Below are 17,326 nucleotides of genomic sequence, written 5' to 3' on the forward strand. Positions count from 1 at the left end.
GGATGGCTGAGTTATCTCTTTTAACAAAGGACTTAACCTGCCTCAGAGATGCAGGCCAGGCAGCAGTTCCCAAAAAAGAGTGGGGGAAGTTTTAAATAGACAGAAAATATTTTTTTTTTTTTCTTCAAGCCCTTCCATTTGTTATGCAACCACCCTAGGAGATCACTCCCATCTTATCCTTATTCTGTAATTGGGGAAACTAAAGCACAGAGAGGTTGAGTCACTAAACGAGGGTCACACAGCAGAATCAGGATGCAAACCCAGCTTGCCTGGGCGCAGAGGCCACTGGGCTGGGAAGCAGTGTGTTCGCTGATCTCGCTCAACACTGTGGCTCAACACTGTGGACTGGGCGCACCCGGGCCTCCCACTCTCACTCAGCTCGGGATCATCCTCATGGTCAGGAAATGGTCGTTGCAACATCCAGGCCAGCAGGCAGAGGCAGAGCTTTTAAGAACAAGTCTCTAGGCCTGAAAGGCCACATAAGTGTGACAAAGCACCCAGATAGCTCCAGAACGAGCAAAGCCAAGCTGGACCCGAGGAGCAGGCCTGGATGCTCCAGCCACCTGCTCTTCCCCTGGGGCATCTGCCTCGCCAGGCTTCACTCCTGACTGCCCATGCGTGCCTGTGCCCCACGCTGCTGGCCCCTCTCTGCTGCTGCTATTGCTTTTGCTTCTGCTATTGCTTTTGCTTCTGCATTTTCATTGTCAAAGGAGCACCTGGCCCCTTCGAGGACTAGAGAAGGACTAGGGAAGGGAGAAGCCAGACAATGAGGGTGGGGGGGGAGGAGGAGCTGGCAGGCGAGGAGGTGCCAGCCTGCGGCTGGCCCGGGGCCCAGCGCAAGACCATGGCATGCCTGGAGAAAGAGGCTCTTGCCTTCCCTAGATGGCTGTGCCTCAGTAGCTTCCCTGCAGCCTGGTGTCCAGCCGGCCTGGAGTGGGGTCTTTGTCTCACCTGCGGAAGGCTCCGGGGGCCTAGTCAGGGAGCAAATGCTCTGCAGGAAATGCTGCCTGACCTTGGAAAGCGAAGAGAACGGACATGGAGACGGTCATCGCTTGAGCTGGCCGACGTCCTCAGGAGACTCACGCTGACTCTCCCACAAACCTAAGGACTGGGCCGGGTCTTAGTCTCACTTTACAGAGGGGAAACTGAGGGGCGTAGAGGTGGGTGAGTGATGACTCCAAAATGTGACTCCCTGGTGTAAAGAGTATAACCAATTACAGGCCCTTAGAGGGCAACAGGCCTTGGAAGGGGCTTCTCCTCCATCTGCATAGCCAGACGGACTCCTCAAAAGAACAGCGGACTTCCCTCCCGCTCCCTGCCATCTGGAAGATGGAGAATGCACCCAGACCTGGCCCGAGTCATTTTAAATACAACACCTGTCTCTCAGGTTAGTTTGCGAGTCAGTCTGCTTCCCCGTCCACCCATCCTCCCCGACAGCCAGTTATTGCCCAGAAACAGAACTGCCCCTACTCTTCATCTCCTCTCCCTCTAAAAGGAGCGTAGAAAAATATCTGATCCCACTGGGATACTGGGTAATCGCTCCGCACCCAGTAAATACACCTCTTCCTCGTATTAATCTGCCTTAATTATGAGTTGATCTTCAGGAACTTTTCGGGGCAAAGGGGACGTTTGCCCTCACCCCACAGGCTCAAATGCAAACACGGCGTGGGCCCGTGGTGTCTGTGGCCAAGGAGAAGGGGGTCAGTAGAAAATGACTACGAGGAAACATCTGGAGTAAAGGGTGACTCTGGCTGAATTGACCCTTGCGGACGGCAGGCCAGGGGGGTCAGACACCCGCTGGGGGATGGGGAGGATGAGGAGCCGGATCAGTTATCAGGGTGATCCGACATCGAGAGTCTGCGGGCGGGGCTCTGGTTAAACAGAATTAGGATTCTCACTAAAGTTGGACAATACAAAAACAAACATGAACACACAAAAGTCGGGGCCTTGTCGAGAAGAAAGCTCAGGGGAGCCTGAAATAGGCTTTGGTCAAAATCAGCATCTGTGTCTGTGGCTGGGAGAACAGGGAGCGGGTCCCTCCCAGCACCGCAGCTGGGAGCAGGGCTGACGGGACGTGGCCACAGTGAGACCAAGGGGCGGTGCACCTGGGACGTGGTGCAGCAGAATACTGTTTCTGGTTCCCAGAATGAGCCCAGCTGCCTTGAGAGGGTGGGGTCCCCAAAAGGGGCCCCGTGGGACGACCCTGAAGCCAGGAGGTGTGTGGGGGCGCCAGTCAGAGCGTGGGCGCTCCAGGTTCCCACTGAGCGTCTTGGCCTCTCTCAGCCTCCAAGAACAGTGTCCCCAGGGGCTCTGGGAACTTGCCGCGGTGACCGCGCAGGTTGCTGTACTCATGGGGCCACGAAGGGTTTGCTGAGGAAGTCGGAAGTTGGCACAGAATTGGGCAGTCCCAAGTTTCACTTCTGTTATGCTCTGTTCAGCCCGTGACACGAGTGACGGAGGCCACGCTTCCCTACCAGCAGTGACAGAACTGTTCATTCCGCCCGATCATTCCTCCCCTCGACCAGGCTGCGCTTCAGGCTGCGGGCCGTGCGGGAGCCAGGCCAGGCGGGCAGGGCACCATCACTCTGCTGCAGGGCGTCGGATTTAACCAGCAGATGTCTGAAGACTGACCTGTAAGTTTGGCCTCTTGGCCTCACACCTTCTCTGCCAGAAGCTATCCTTACCTCTAGCCGCCCAGTAGTGTCAGGAAGAAGGGAGAGGTTTAGTGGGCTGAGGCCCCCGCAGCACCATGGCAGGCACAGCCTGGGGCCTGCCTGCCACCCGGGCTCGGGGCCGGGGCACGCTTGGCTGCAGCCCTCTCTGGGCCTCAGTACTGTGGCAGGACGGGGAACTTGTGGACCCCTTCTCTTGAATAAAATTCAGTCACACAGGATTATAATGATGTGAATATATAGTCATATGACTTTCCTAACGCGTGGAACAGTGGCAGATACACTTCCTTATGAACCTGCCGGGGGGGGGGGGGGGCTGGCGAGGGCAGGGAGCGCCCTGAGACGCCCGCAGATGCCACATGCCAGGGACCCTCCGTGGTTTCTGCAGGTGGTGGGTTTGCTGTGGTTTGTGGCTTCCATTTGCCGTGGAAGGAAAGGCTAAATTTCAGTTAGAGGTTAGTGAAAATGAAGATGCTGTCCTTCTCTATCTAAGCCTGCGGGGACTCTGCGGGGAGTCCCCAGCCTGGGCCCGGCCCCTGGGACTGCTGGCTGTCTGGTCACCCTGTTAGACATGCCCTCAGCTGAGACGGTGGACAGAAAAACAGGATTACGCTCATTTTGTGTTTTTGCTCCCAAACGTTCACGTCCATGTTGGCATATGCAGAACCTGTCGACAGGCCAGTGGGCCCCACTGACCCCCACCCCTGTTCCACCAAATGCAAACAGTTGCCCGTTTTTGCTGGTGTGGACGACGGTGAAGCTATGTGCCCGTACCGCGACAGGCGTGTGGCCATGCCCTGAGCCCTCACCCGCACCCTAAGCACTGGGCATTGCCCCTGAGCTCGAGGCTCAGAGGAGCAGAGCGGCTCCACGGTGAAAACGAGCCTCACTCCAGAGCCCATCCCCACTGCACTCGGCCAGTCTCTCTCCAGGCAAGGTGACCTTTTTCCTCTTTCTGAAGACAGCAACAGGCAACATTTTCACCCGTTATCGTGAGGTTGTGACAGATGCTGAGCAGGAGGATCCTGGAACGGGGCGAGGAGCGGCAGGGCTGCCCAGGCGCCCAGAGCAGGGAGGGCGGGAGGGCGGCAAGGTCTTGCCAGAGTCCCCGAAAATGCACAACGCGGTGGCGGGAAGTGAGGCTGCTCACCTAGCAGGTTCCTGTTGTTTAAACAAAGCTGACACAACATTTCAGGGGAGACAGGAACTTGAGCCCAGAAAAGACCGGAAAGCCTGCCAAACCCTCGGAGGTGGTAGGGTTGGAAGATGCCTTCGGTCCCCGGTAAGAAGTGCCAGCCTCCCCTCCAGGGAGCACGCTGGCCAGAGAGCCACTGCGCAGGCCCCACGAAATGGCGTTCTTTCTACACACACGCCATCAGCACTCCTCTCCAGGAGCCCATATGAATTTTCCCAGCCTGGGAAGGAATCCTTGCTTTGTGGAAATTCATGAGCCCTCCGCCCCCACTCCTGCCCTGCCCCACCTGCCTTCAGAGTCACCCTCCCTGGGGTCAGGGAAAAAGCCTACAAAATCCCTGCAGTGTCGTGGTGGGAGGACTCAGAGGGGGCCAGGGCCCCACGCTCTTCTCCCTGAAGGCAAGTCTACAGGGAACGGCAAAGACCTATTTCACATGCTGAGATTCAGGTCTCACTTTCTATAATAACCTTGAGCCGACCCAAATCACCTCAGAGGCAAATATATATATGGGGGGGAGCTGTCTGGAAAGTCCCAAGCCATTGTTAATATCATTTTTCATATTTCATGGCTGGATGCTTTCCAGAGAGCCACAGGTATATATATAGATGGCATTTCCCACCGAGGGACCGAAGGCATCTTCCAACCCTACCACCTCCGAGGGTTTGGCAGGTTTTCCTGTCTTTTCTGGGCTCAAGTTCCTGTCTCCCCTGAAATGTTCTGTCAACTTTGCTTAAACAACAGGAACCTGCTAGGTGAGCAGCTTCACTTCCCGCCACCGCATTGTGCGTTTTTGTGCGTTTTCGGGGACCCCGGCAAGACCCCGCGGCCCCCGTGCCCTCCCTGCTCTGCCTCTGAGGCTCCTGAGCAGCCCTGCCGCTCCTCTCCTGCAGGCCTGGCGCCTTCTGTGTCTTTAGCGCTCAGCTCCCAGCGGGATCGCGCCTGTCCGGTGTGGATCACCGCAGTGTCCAGACTTTCAGAGTATGCGAGCAAGATTTTGATGCCTGGTGGGAGGATTTTTTTGAAATACGAATCCCTCGATTTTAGCCTTCATCTCCCATTTCAAACAAGTAGCCTGGCATAGAACTTACAGCAGATAGGCCCTAACAATGGATCAGCAAGAAAATACATGGAGAGGGAGAAGAAAAATGGGGTGCAGGGAGGCTCCAGTCCCTCTTCTAGAGAGATGCAAGTGGGCCCTGAGGCCTGGTTCTGGGGGCTGGGAGGAGAAAGGAAGGGATGCAGCTGGCAATTAGCACCGAGGAAGGGCTGGACAATGGCATCTGCTGTGGGCCGGAGATCACAGGATGTCTCTCTGGTCCCTACAGGGCCCAGAAGTGGCCTGTGGACAGTCTGCTACAGACCACAGACAGAGGCCCAGAGGTGTTGTGAAGGGCCCGCACACCCCAGCACTGCCACGGCCACAGTCTTCATAAGTGGGTGCGTCACTAATATCTCCATTGCCCTTGAATGGTGAGAAGCAGTTTTCCAAAAGGCAAACATACCAACATACATGAAGAACAGAAGGAAGCAGTTAGAGAAATCATGGTTTAGCAAGAAATACAATGCTGAACTTTCTGGTGACCAAGGAGAAAAGAGCTCATGCTTTATGTTACTTGCGAAATGAAGCGTGCTGTTTCTTTGAAAGAGAGGCAGTCCAGGAATTGTGCCCCCCGCCGCCCGCAACACTAAATTCTAGAAGGAATTTCTTGCCAAGAGTCTTACATGGCAAAACTCTGTGTGTTCGTGAAGGAGGCAGACGCTTGATGAATGCCCATGGGAGACTTAGCATTAAAATAGCCACTGAAGAAACTAAGACTGGGAGGTTCTGAATTGCAAACTTTCCTTCTTAACTCTTTTTTCTTTTGAAACTTACTAGCTAAACTCACAATAGTCTACTTCTCCAGAGAGTTTCCTGTAGGAGATCAGAGGGTCAGGAATGGCTGTTTTCACATACTCTTTCTAGAAGACGAATGCAATTTATTGCACTTGGCTTGGCATCAAGATTATACTTATCTAGCTTTAATTACTAGGCCATTGGGTTCCAGTCCTATAAAAAGTACGTGGAAGAAAGGGGCAGGGAGGGAGCCCATCCTCGGGGTTTGCTCCCTGCCAGGTCCTCTCTGGGTGAGGACACTTGCCCTCCTTGCCATCTCAGAGGTGGTCCCTTCAAAAGAAGACTGGAAATACTTGAAGGTGAGCTTTTCCGGTGTGGGGTGGTGACACCTGTGCTGTGGTGACCGGCTCTTTGTGGGAAGGTGACTTTGAGAAATTCTCGTCCTGGGCCAAGGGGCTGCTTTCCGTGGTGTACAGCAGACTTTTCTAGCGCAGGGGGGCTTCTGCCCGCGGCCCAGAGGAGCGAGCTCTGCATCTTGGCCAGACCATCCCCTTTGAGCTTCAGAGGGGCCCCAGCACCTTCCACACCTGCAAGACGGAAAGCTCCGCATGCACGTCCTTCCTAGGGAAGCATGGCTCTTTTTCCCCTGGATGCTTTGATGGCAAAGATGGCATCTTTTTCATTCTTGCGTCCCCCAAAAGAGCCGCACTGGGCACAAAGAAAGTGCTTGACAAATTCTCACTTGCTGAATGAATGAATGGACAACACTGTCTGGCGTTTGGATTGCCGGATTAGAGAGAGGGCTGGGCCCCTTATCCCTGACCCGCATGCTCTCGCTGCAGTGTGACAAGGGAGCCACCATGCTGCAGTCCTCCTGCCTAAAGTCCCTCCTCGCTGTCTGTGTCCTCGCCGCCTCTGCTTTCGGCACTGTGGGTAAGAACAAGCGGCCCCTTCCTCCCGAAGACCTGGAGGCTGAGGTGGGCAGTGAGGCCTCCCCGGGAAGGCGGGTGGGCTGTGTGGGTCTCCAGAGAGCAGGTGTCTCTGCACCTTGACTCCCAGGAATGTTTGGCTATTGAAACACCAGCTATGACTTTTGACGGTTTTCATTCTTGAATTATTGTTTGAGCAGTGTTTATTTCCCTTTTGTAGAGCGTTATCCGTGTACACAGTGTCTTCTTAATGAGTGTGGAACTGACAGGCAGAAGATTTGTGAAACCTCTCACGGCTGCTTTAGCAACAAGCAAGAATTTAACACTTCAGGTAGGCCCTGCCGGGCTAGTGGAGAAGGTGCCTAGAGTCAGGGGTTGCTTTGTTCAGAAACCTGACATATCTGCTGGTTCCCTTATGCACCTTCTGTGTTATCCTCGCTTCCCTACATAGCGTCCTGCCAGGATGGGGCCGAGAGGCGGGGTGGCAGGAGGTGGCAGGGCTGGGCCCTGTGCCGAGCAGACCATCCTGGGGCTGGCATCAACCTCCTGGGGACTGTTGAGGCATGACATTCCCTTTGCAAGCAATTCTAGCCAATTGCCCCTCCACTGGTTTATTCCACAAAAGGGATGGGCACAGAGGGACTCTTGGGGAAGTGGAGAGACAAAGGGAGCGAAGACCTTAAGCCTCTAATACAGGCTGCCCACTTGGGCATCACTCCCTCTGCGGCTTAAAGGGAAAACACTCTTTGGGGTTTTGTTCTGTGCAGGGCAGCCCTCCGAACTTTTCCAGCAGAAAGGCTGTTCTTCAAGCACGTGTGTCCCGCTGTCCTTCTCGGCCACACTGGGGAATCAGAAGACGTTCGCGTTGGGCCACCAGTGCTGCACAGCCCCGCAGTGCAACCGGGAGCTGTTCCCAGGCGAGCGCCTCCTCCCCCGTTCCTCCTCCCCTCCCCCCTCCCCCTCCCCCTCCCCCGTCCCCCCCTCCCCCTCCCCCGCCGCCGCCTTCGGTTTCGCCCCTGGGCGCCGCCGGCAGCCCGCCTGCGCCTGCAGCTTCTGGGACGCCCACTGACCTGCCGGCCGCGCTGGCCAATGGCTCCCCCGCCCCGGAGGCTCCCGTGGACAGTCAGGGGTGGCCGCGCCCGCCTGCGGGAGGCCGATTCGGCAGGGGTGGCCCGCATGCCGTCTGCAGATCTGAACATCCGCTCTCCTGCTCCAGCTGAGACACTTGTCTTTCCTCACCTATTGAATTCCTACTCCTTTAGCAGCCACGTCCTTTTAGGCCACAGACTCTCTACTCTCCCCTTGCCTGAGCACTTTTCTCCAGCCGGGGCAGAGAGGGCAGGTCCCTGAAAGGGCAAGATAACGCCAAAGTCCTGCAAAGCCGATGGGTCGCGTTGTCCCAGCTCGTACACACACCTCTTCTCCCTTCGCTCGGCAGGCCTCGGTGGAAGGAAATACTCTTTTTGTTTTTTCAAGGCCTGGAATACCATGACCTTGGGGAATAGTAATGATGTCAGCTACTTTTTCTGCATATTCCTTAAGGTGAAATCTTTCTCTCTTCATTCAGCGCTTCAGAAATCCTCGGTGTCCAATGGCATTACGTGTCGCGCCTGCTTCAATGAAACGGACCTTTCCTGCGACCCAGCCCCGCTCACCTGCACAGGGGCAGAGACCAAGTGTGTGGAGGTTGTCGGCGTAGGTGTGGACACTTCCCCAGGCGTTCTGGTGGCATTTTATTAAGGGCACAGCATCTTAGCCGTCCATTGCTGTGTAACTACTTACCCCAAAACTTAGCAGCAGAAAAGAGTAAATGTTTATTATTTGATGGTGCCTGTAGGTCAGGCATCTGGAAGTGGTATAGCTGGGTGGTTCTGGCTCAGGGTCTCTCCGGCTGCGGCCGTTCAGACGGAGGATGTCCTTCCACGCTCACCCGGGTGGCTGTTGACAGGCCTCGGTTCTTCTCCACCTGGGCCTTCTCGTAGGCTGCCTGGGCGTCCTCATGACATACCAGCTGTCCTCCCCCAGAGTGAGCGATGAGACAGAGAGGAGAGACAGGGAGCTACAGCTTGAAATCCTGTCATCTTAGAAGTGACATACCATTGCTTCTGCTTGTACCCTGCTGATCACTGAGACCAAACCTGGTACCACATGGGAAGGCGTACGCAGGGGCACACATGCCAGGAGATGGAAAACACTGGGGGCTGTCTCAGGGGCCGACTGCCGCATGTGGCGCTTGCTTACCCCTTTAAGGTTTGGAGGAAGCTGTCTGGCAGGAGAGCAGGGGGAGGAGAAGAAACACAGCTGAGACAGAGGCTGGGGAGGGCATGTGTGGCCACCACGCTCTCCTGGCAATGAAGGGGGTGACAACACCTCAGTTGTCATCATCACTACCATTGAAACCCCATGATTAAGCACTTGATTTTTGCATGGTGTCATTCTGAAATCTGTAGAAGGATTTGTAATTTTCCCAAGTAGGAGAAAGGTCTGTGTTTGTGGTAAAAGGCACATGTACCATTCAGACAGTAGTTGGAAAAACAACCATAGTATTTTTCTCTCTAGACTGTACAGCTAGATGGGGCACTGTCAGCTCTTTTATGATCAATTTGTAAAAGGTGTTAGTGGTGTTTTAGGAGCCGACTAAATGATGGGAGAGAGAATTTAATGGGAATGAAGGTGAGTTATGCTATTTTTTTTTAGAAGATTTTGAAGAGGGATCTGGGACTCGCAGGTGAAGGGCCCTGTGTGTAGCTGCACCGAGATGAATGAGGAAAATAGGATGTGATGTAGGACACAGAGGAGGGCTGAGGCTGTCAATAGTGGGGCGGTCTCTCTCCTCCAACCATGGGGATAGCACAGACAAGCAGTGAGGTTCTGCAGTGCTCGTCTCCCAAGCAACTCTGCGCCCTGGGCAGAGGGATCTGATCTGAGGGAGATCTGCAGTGTTTCCCTCTGGTTTCTCCAAGAAAGCAAAGGCTAGGAGGAGGAGAGGGACCACAGAAGTGTTCTAGCCAAATGCACGAGGTCTGAACTCTACCAGCCCCCTTTTCAACACCAGCCCTCCCTCACTCCTCGGAACCCAGAGGCCCCAGTCTCAGCCGTGCATGTAATGCAGCAGGGTCCCTTTTGGGGCCCTCCTGAACTGGGGAGGTGTCAGGGCCAGAGGGAAATGAGGCGCGGTCCCTGGCTGGAGTCAGAGCCACAGCTGCCGCCCCTCGCTCGCTCTCGGAAGGCAGCAGTCGGGGATGCCGCGGCACTCCGAGCAGCTCTTCATCCCGGAGGAGGCGGAGAGGCTCACCTGAGGCTGTGAGTGAGGAGGGAGACGAGGTGTGAGAGGAGACTGACCCTGGGTCTCCCTCTTCGCAGTCCGCAATATCCTGGTGCTGTACGGTATGGGCTGTGCGACGGAGACTGCCTGCAGCTTGAGGGGTCCGGAAGTGCTGGGCAGACTGAGAATCAACGCCTACTGCGTGGACCCCATCAGCGGAAGCCGCCCACTGGCACCCATCCTCTCGTCCACCCTGGCTGGCCTCTTCCTGCTGAAAGTCTCGCTTTGACCACTCCGGCACTTCCCCCCACAGTCCCACAAACACAGGGAAAACCTGGAGCCCATGGAGGGGTCCTTTCCCCAGCCCCCCCCGCCCCCACCACCCCATCACAGAATTAAAGAGCTGATACCCCACAAGCATGTGTGTGATTACTTCTTTGCCCTTTAGGTTTAAAAACATCCTACTCACTCTTCTAATGGCTTGTTTCTTCACCCTAGTAGCACATTTCAGAGGAAGTCTGAGATGGCATCTATAGGAATCTCTGTCATTCTTTGCCACTCAAGCTTACCCTTAACCACACATGCTGGAACATGCCTCCTTCTAGATATTCTGATTTCCGTCTCTGATCCTTAACTGCCCATTGCCAAGGAAAACGATTTTGAATGGACAATTCAGGGCCCTGGAGGGTCCTTCCCCACAGTTTGCAAAGTCCTAGGAACAATGGACTCTCCCCCACTTCAGAGCCGTGTGCGTGGATTTCTTGCCACGTACCCCGGCTGCCTCTGCTTCCAAGGACGATGGCCACCAGGATGAAGGGTGCAGGCAGAGGCGGTCTGTGAAGGGAGTTTTAAGTGCTAAGTTTAAAAGGTGCCTGTGTGCACTGGGGGCCCAGAGGGCTGCACCCCACGTGACAGGGCTTGGAGCCGTGGCGCCACAGCACGCCTCACACGACGCCTGCCAAGAGGCCGGGGTTGGGACGGGAAGAGCCTTCACAGGGTTCAAAGGTGCACAGCGTCCTCACGGCGCCCATCCCACAGCTGGGTGACCCTGCGCTGTGCTCACACGGACCCCCTGAGTCTCCAAGTTCCTGGGCACAGGGCCAGACCGCACCTCTCGGCTCTCCTTGCAGTCACGTGTGCGGCAAAGCCAGCGCCCTTTCCAGGCCCAGCCCTGGAACCCTTCCAGGCATGACCCGCTGCGCTGTGTCTGCCTCTGGTGACTTGTGGGCTGGACCTGGTGTCCCAGAGGGCGGCGGAATCTCAATACTCAAGAAGACTGACCCCTAAGTTGCTCCTCGGAGGAGATCCACCCAAAATAGTTGTCCCAATCAGGAATGCCCAACATGGACCATGGTGTGGACAACAAAGAAACTCGTGCTGCATTAACCCACTGAAGTAGGAAGGGTTTGGGGTATACCCGCCAGCCTTCCCTGACCAATGCCTCTTCCCTGCACGGGAGGAGCAGGGATCCACGAGCAGAGACCAGCCAAAAGAGTTCTGTTGCCCTTGGCCATCTAAGAAAAGTGGTCTCAAGCAATACCCTGAAACTCACGAATTTTTGTTGGCTCTTTGCCTAAAAGTGGGGGATTTCTGCTTGCTTGAATAGGTCATGGAAGTCCAAATAAATCTAGTTCACTTGGCCTCTGAGCTAGGTGAAAGGGGAACATTCTCTTAGCCAGACCTCTACCATCACTGTGCACACACCTGGCTGGGGTGTGCTTAGACTCCTTTTGCTGGTTTTTCCAGAGCAGAAACTGCAGATCTGTGGTGACATCTAAGTCCCAACCCTCTTACCTCCTTTGCAGTTGTGAGGGACAACTGCTCTTACTCCTTAATGGAAATACTATACAGCAAGGAGCATGCATGGATTTGGGACATAGAACTTCCAAGCATTTGCATATTGTTTTCAGTTGTCACATGTCCAGAGTTGACACATGGTCCCTTGCAGTACTCTGCTTATCAAAGGGTAAGAATTAATTTCTTCTCTTTCTCCTGAGAACGGACTTGAATTTCAATAATGATAAAAATTCCTAACACTCGTTGAGGGCTTACTATTTAATATTACCAGCCACTGTTCTAAGCACTTTATATGTATTAACTCAATTGATCCTCAGAAAAGTCCTGTAATGTTAAGTGCTGTATATTTTATCCCCATAGAATAGATGAGAAAACAGAGGCACAAAAAGATTAACTAACTTATCTAGCTAGTAAACAGTGGAGTTGAAATTTGAATTCAGTTTATCTGTAGGTGAAAGAATCAAGCTACCCAGTTTATTATTTGTAGGAATTTAGAATTTGGTAACATCATTCTCTGTTTATTTCTTACAACCTATATTAGTTTTCTATTGCTGACATAACAAATGACCACAAACATAGTGGCTCAAAATCCAAATTCACTCCGTTACAATTCTGGAGGTTAGAGTCTGAGGATGAATTTCACTGAGCTGAAGTCAACATATCCGCAGGATGGGTTCCTCTGAGACTCCAAGTGGAAAGTCCTTTTCTTTGTTTTTCCCAGCATCTGGTGGCCACCTGGATTCCTTGGCTCGCAGCTCTTTTCCTCTGACCCTGACTTCTTCTTCCTCCATCTTATAAGGACGCTTGTCACTACACTGGGCCTACCCAGGCAATCTGGGATAATTTCCCCATCTCAAGATCCTTAATCATAGGACTGCAAACTAGTACAACCTGTGTGGAAGGTAATATGGAGACACCTCAAAGAACTACAAGTAGAACTACCATTTGATCCAGCAATTCCATTACTGGGCATCTACCCAAAGGAACAAAAGACATCCCATAAAAAAGACACCTGCAGTCTAATGCTTATAGCAGCACAACTCACAATTGCAAAGATGTGGAAACAACCCAAGTGCCCATCAATACATGAGTGGATTAATAAAATGTGGTATATGCATACCATAGAGTACTACTCAGCTATAAGAAACAATGGTGATCTAGCACCTCTTGTATTTTTCTGGATAAAGCTGGAACCCATTCTACTAAGTCAAGTATCCCAAGAATGGAAAAACAAGCACCTCATGTACTCACTGTCAAATTGGTATTAACTGATCAACACTTAAGTGCACACATATGGTAGTAACATCCATCGGGTGTCGGGCAGGTGGGAGGGAGAGGAAGGGATGGGGATATTCACACCTAATGGGTGTGGCGCGCACCGTCTGGGGATGGACATGCCTGAAGCTCTGACTTGGGTGGGGCAAAAGCAATATATGTAACCTAAACATCTGTACCCCCGTAATATGCTGAAATAAAAAAAAAAAATTAAAAAAAAAGATCCTTAATCACACCTGCAAAGTGTCTTTGACCATATAAGATGACATTCACAGGTTTGGGGATTAGGATGTAGGTTTATTTGGAAGTCAATAGTCAGCCTACCACACAACCCATCTATTTGCAAAGAATTTTTTTTGAACATTCTGTAGTGAAGGGTGTCCGCGCATGAGGACTGTGGGGGCCATCACAGTGAGGAGAAGGTGCAGAAGCTCTGTCATGAGTGAGGGGACTGCTCTGCCAGGAACCTCATTATGGGCTAGGGCTGCCTTGGAAAGGGAATTTAGCTCACACTGAGCACGTCATATCATCAGAAGAACAAACTTTGGGAAGGATTTATTATAGAAGTCTTACAAGGAACACTGGACATTGTAGACGGTGCCCTATCAGAAATGTGACAAAAGCGCAGAACCATTCCTCTGTCGCCTCCTGCTGAAAACAGAGTGAAATACATCGCAGACCACTGCTCCCCGGAGCTGCCAGAACACTGCGCTCTGGGGGCCTCAAGTGGATGAGGGGAGGAAATACTCTCCCTGTGGTAACCTCGGGTGCAGAGGCTGACGGTTACCGCCGACTCCCGGCTCCCCGCTGCTGCTCGCTCGGGCCCCTTCACGGAGGTCCGGTCTCTGGGGCAGAGGACGGCGTCCTGCCCCCCGCGGCCGGCCCCTCTTTCTGACCCGTGCAAACCACCCGCCCAGCACCCGGCCCTGAAGCTCCTTTGGTTCCCAGCCTTTTGCCTCCACTCCAGCAAACCCACATCCAACACCCACGTCCAACTTGGACGTGGGAAGCGAACATTCCACCCTGTGGCCGCCACATCTGTCTCTGAGCTGGTCACCTCCTGGCTCCCAGCCCTTGAGGTGTGAAGGGCCCGAGTGCCCCTCCCCTCTGTGGGACACCGTGGGCCACCTGCCCGCACTGCCCCCTCCCTGTGCTGCCCACATGCCAGACCTGCCACCCCACTCCCTCTGGGCCGCATCCCGCTCGCTTGCCTGCTTCTCTCTCCTGACCCCCGGCCTGCTCGGGCGGTTCTCTCCGCACGTCCGCTCTGCTGGGGTGCTGGGAAGCAGCCTGTGGCCGCGTCTGGCCGGACCCAGCACCCTGGGAGGCCGCCCGGGCTGAAGTCTACACAGATGGACGGGGCCTTGCCTTCTCTTTAGGGCTCTGCCAGGGGAACAAAGCGCAAGCTCTCAGACCCTACCCCAGTTTTTGTGTCCCTGGGGTTCTGAGCAGGCGAAGAGCAGGGTTTGTGTTCCCAGGACTCCCTGACTGTCCTCACATCGCTCTTGTCTCACGCACAGACCCACAGTGATGTGCACTGAGGAAGGCCGGCTGCTCCCTCGGGGCTTTGGAGCTGAGGCGCAGAGAAGGCCGAGGCGGGTTTGCAGTCTGGTGGCACTCCGAGCACAGTCGGCAGGGGTAGGGACAGCCACAGTGAGTGCTGGCATGTGACGGCACAGACTGCAGCAGGGCTCTCAGGGAGGGCGTGTTTGCAAGAGGAGCCCACACCTGGGCGAGCCGGAGCCGGTTAGACAGCAAAGTCCCCAGGGAGGCAGTAGTTAAAATGGAGACTTCGGGCAGGTCTGCTGTGAGAAACCCCTTGGAGTGGTGACGGGGAAGGTTCGCTGGCTCCACTCCTGCAGGCGGAGTTTCGCTGTTGCCACCACACACATCTCACAGAGAAGCGGAACGCAGCGGGCACGGACGCGGCCCTGCTGTCCGGCAGCGCAGTGTGCCCTCGCCCGGCCGTGCCCTCGCTAGGGGCGCACATGTCGCCCGGGCTGCCCCAACAAAGTGCCACAGAAACTTACCCTCTCCCAGTTCTGCAGGCCGGCAAGCCGAGCTCAAGGTGTCGGCAGGCAGGCTTCTTCTGCGGCCTCTCTCCTTGGCCTGTAACGCGCTGTGTCCTTACGGTCTCCCCTGTGCCCGTGCGTGTGCCCTAATCTCATCTTTTAATAAGGGTGGCTCATGCCTGTAATCCTAGCACTCTGGGAGGCCGAGGTGGGCGGATCGTTTGAGCTCAGGAGTTCGAGACCAGCCTGAGCAAGAGCGAGACCCCACCTCTACTAAAAATAGAAAGAAATTATATGGACAGCTAAAATATATATATAGAAAAAATTAGCCGGGTATGGTGGCGCATGCCTGTAGTCCCAGCTACTCGGGAGGCTGAGACAGGAGGATCGCTTGAGCTCAGGAGTTTGAGGTTGCTGTGAGCTAGGCTCATGCCACGGCACTCACTCTAGCCTGGGCAACAGAGTGAGACTCTGTCTCAAAAAAAAAAAAAAAAAAAATAAGGGCAACAGTCAAATCGGATTACAGCCCAGCAAAATGACCTCATTTTAACTTAGTTACCTCTGTGAAAACCCGATCTCCGTACTGAGATACTGGGGTCAGGGCTCCGACGTGTGATTTGGGGAGGGGGCAGGCACATTTCAGCGCGTCACCAAGGGTTACAGAGGACACGAGTTCCCGCACTGAGGAAGGCTTCCAGCTACCGCGCCAGCGGGAAGTGGCCGGCACAGCGCCAGGGACCGCGCACATGCCCCGCAGACACAGCTGGTTTCTTCTCCTCGCCCTTCACGGCTGCCTCCACGTGCTGGCCAGGCCTGCCCTGCTCAGCTGCCCGGATCAGGCAAGATCCAGCCTGTGCAGAGCGGGTGGCCGCAGACCTTCCTCTCAGCTCCACCCGCTGTCTTCCTTTTCTCTTCTTACCCCATTTGCCTCTCATCTCCCAGTCTCACTAATCTCTCCCTGCACACCTGTCTTTTGGGGATAAGCAACTCCGGGCCTCCGTAATGGGCAGACGGCCACGTTTTCTCTTCACAGAGGAAGCGCTGCAGCCGAGCGGGCCGGGAGTGGAGACGGGGCGAGAGCGGCTCTGCCTCCTGCACTGAGCACGAGCAGCAGCGGCGTGAGATCCGCAGCTCCAGGAAGAACGGGCCTGTCCTCCTCTCCCCGCTGGCTTCCCACGGGTCTGAGGGAGGGGGAGTCCCCTATCTGATTTCACCCTCTTCTCCAAGATATTGCACAAATTTAGAGTCAGTTAGAGCCAGTAACGTATAACTCACGCTTCCCTCCCAGGTAAAGAAGTGTTCAGTGGGCTTCAGTGGAGCAGGAGCAGGAGCAGCCACACAGCGGGACGGGATGCGGAGCTGGCGTGGGGAGTGCGGGCCAGGCAGCCCCAGTGAGACTTCGCGCCCCAGGAGCTGCCGGAGTGGGACAGGGGGGCGTTCTCACCCCAAGAGAACCTTGACCGCCTCTGAGGGTATAGGCACGTGACAAGGAATCAGTTTTCTCTAAGCGAGAAAGCACATCATTGGCTCCATATTGTTATTTCATTCACTCTATTAAGGGCACAGAAGCAAAAGGCAAATTAACTTAGCTTTGTAAAAATAATTTATGGGTACAAAATGCAAATATGCCATTCACCCAGAGAGGCAGTAAATATTTTAAATATTATTCATATGTTAAAAATTTTTTTAGAATTCAGTAGGCTAAATAAAAAATGAAAATGAAATATCTACTTCAGTTTTAACAAATGGAGACTTTGTGAACAGAGAAAGATTTATCCAAATCTACAAGAAATGACAAAAAATAGTCTGGGTGTGGTGTCTCACACCTGTACTCCCAGCACTTTGGGAGGCCGAGGATTGCTTGAGGCCAATAGTTTGGGACCAGCATGGGCAGCACAGAGAGACCCACATCTCTACAAAAAAAAAAAAAAAAATTGAAAAAATTAGCTGGGTGTGCTGGTGGCACCTGCGGTCCCAGCTACTCGGGAGGCTGAGGCAGGAGGATGGCCTGAGCCCAGGAGCTGGGATCACACCACTACCCTGCAGCGGGGTGACAGCAACACCCTGTCTCTTGAAAAAAAAAAACCCAAAACACAAGACACAAAACAGAAGAAACTACACAAGTATATATATGAACAGACAGAGAGAAACTGAGGTAAAAGAGACACAAATGCAAATGGGAAAAAAGGCAAATAAAAACAAAAGGAAAAAGTAGAGATGAAATTTTATCAAGGAATGTCTCCATCTTGTGGCCATGCGTGGTGTAACTGCTAATCAAGCTAAGTTCCGTTTCTGTTGGCTCATTCATGGCCCACCCTCTCCTGCATCAGCGCCACCGACATTCCTA

General features: G+C 54.0%; 1 protein-coding gene across 1 annotated transcript; it reads left to right on the forward strand.

Moving 5' to 3' along the window:
- The first annotated feature begins 2,483 nt into the window (after positions 1–2,483).
- LOC138382496 (protein RoBo-1-like) lies at positions 2,484–10,247 on the forward strand. The gene is made up of 6 exons (XM_069466973.1): positions 2,484–2,633; positions 6,544–6,634; positions 6,851–6,961; positions 7,398–7,547; positions 8,198–8,329; positions 9,994–10,247. The coding sequence occupies exons 2-6, from the start codon at positions 6,562–6,564 to the stop codon at positions 10,182–10,184; spliced, it is 657 nt and encodes a 218-aa protein (XP_069323074.1). The 5' UTR covers positions 2,484–2,633; positions 6,544–6,561; the 3' UTR covers positions 10,185–10,247.
- The last annotated feature ends 7,079 nt before the right edge of the window (positions 10,248–17,326 follow it).

The sequence above is a fragment of the Eulemur rufifrons genome, chromosome 4 (assembly GCF_041146395.1).
Source record: "Eulemur rufifrons isolate Redbay chromosome 4, OSU_ERuf_1, whole genome shotgun sequence".
NCBI lineage: Eukaryota > Metazoa > Chordata > Mammalia > Primates > Lemuridae > Eulemur > Eulemur rufifrons.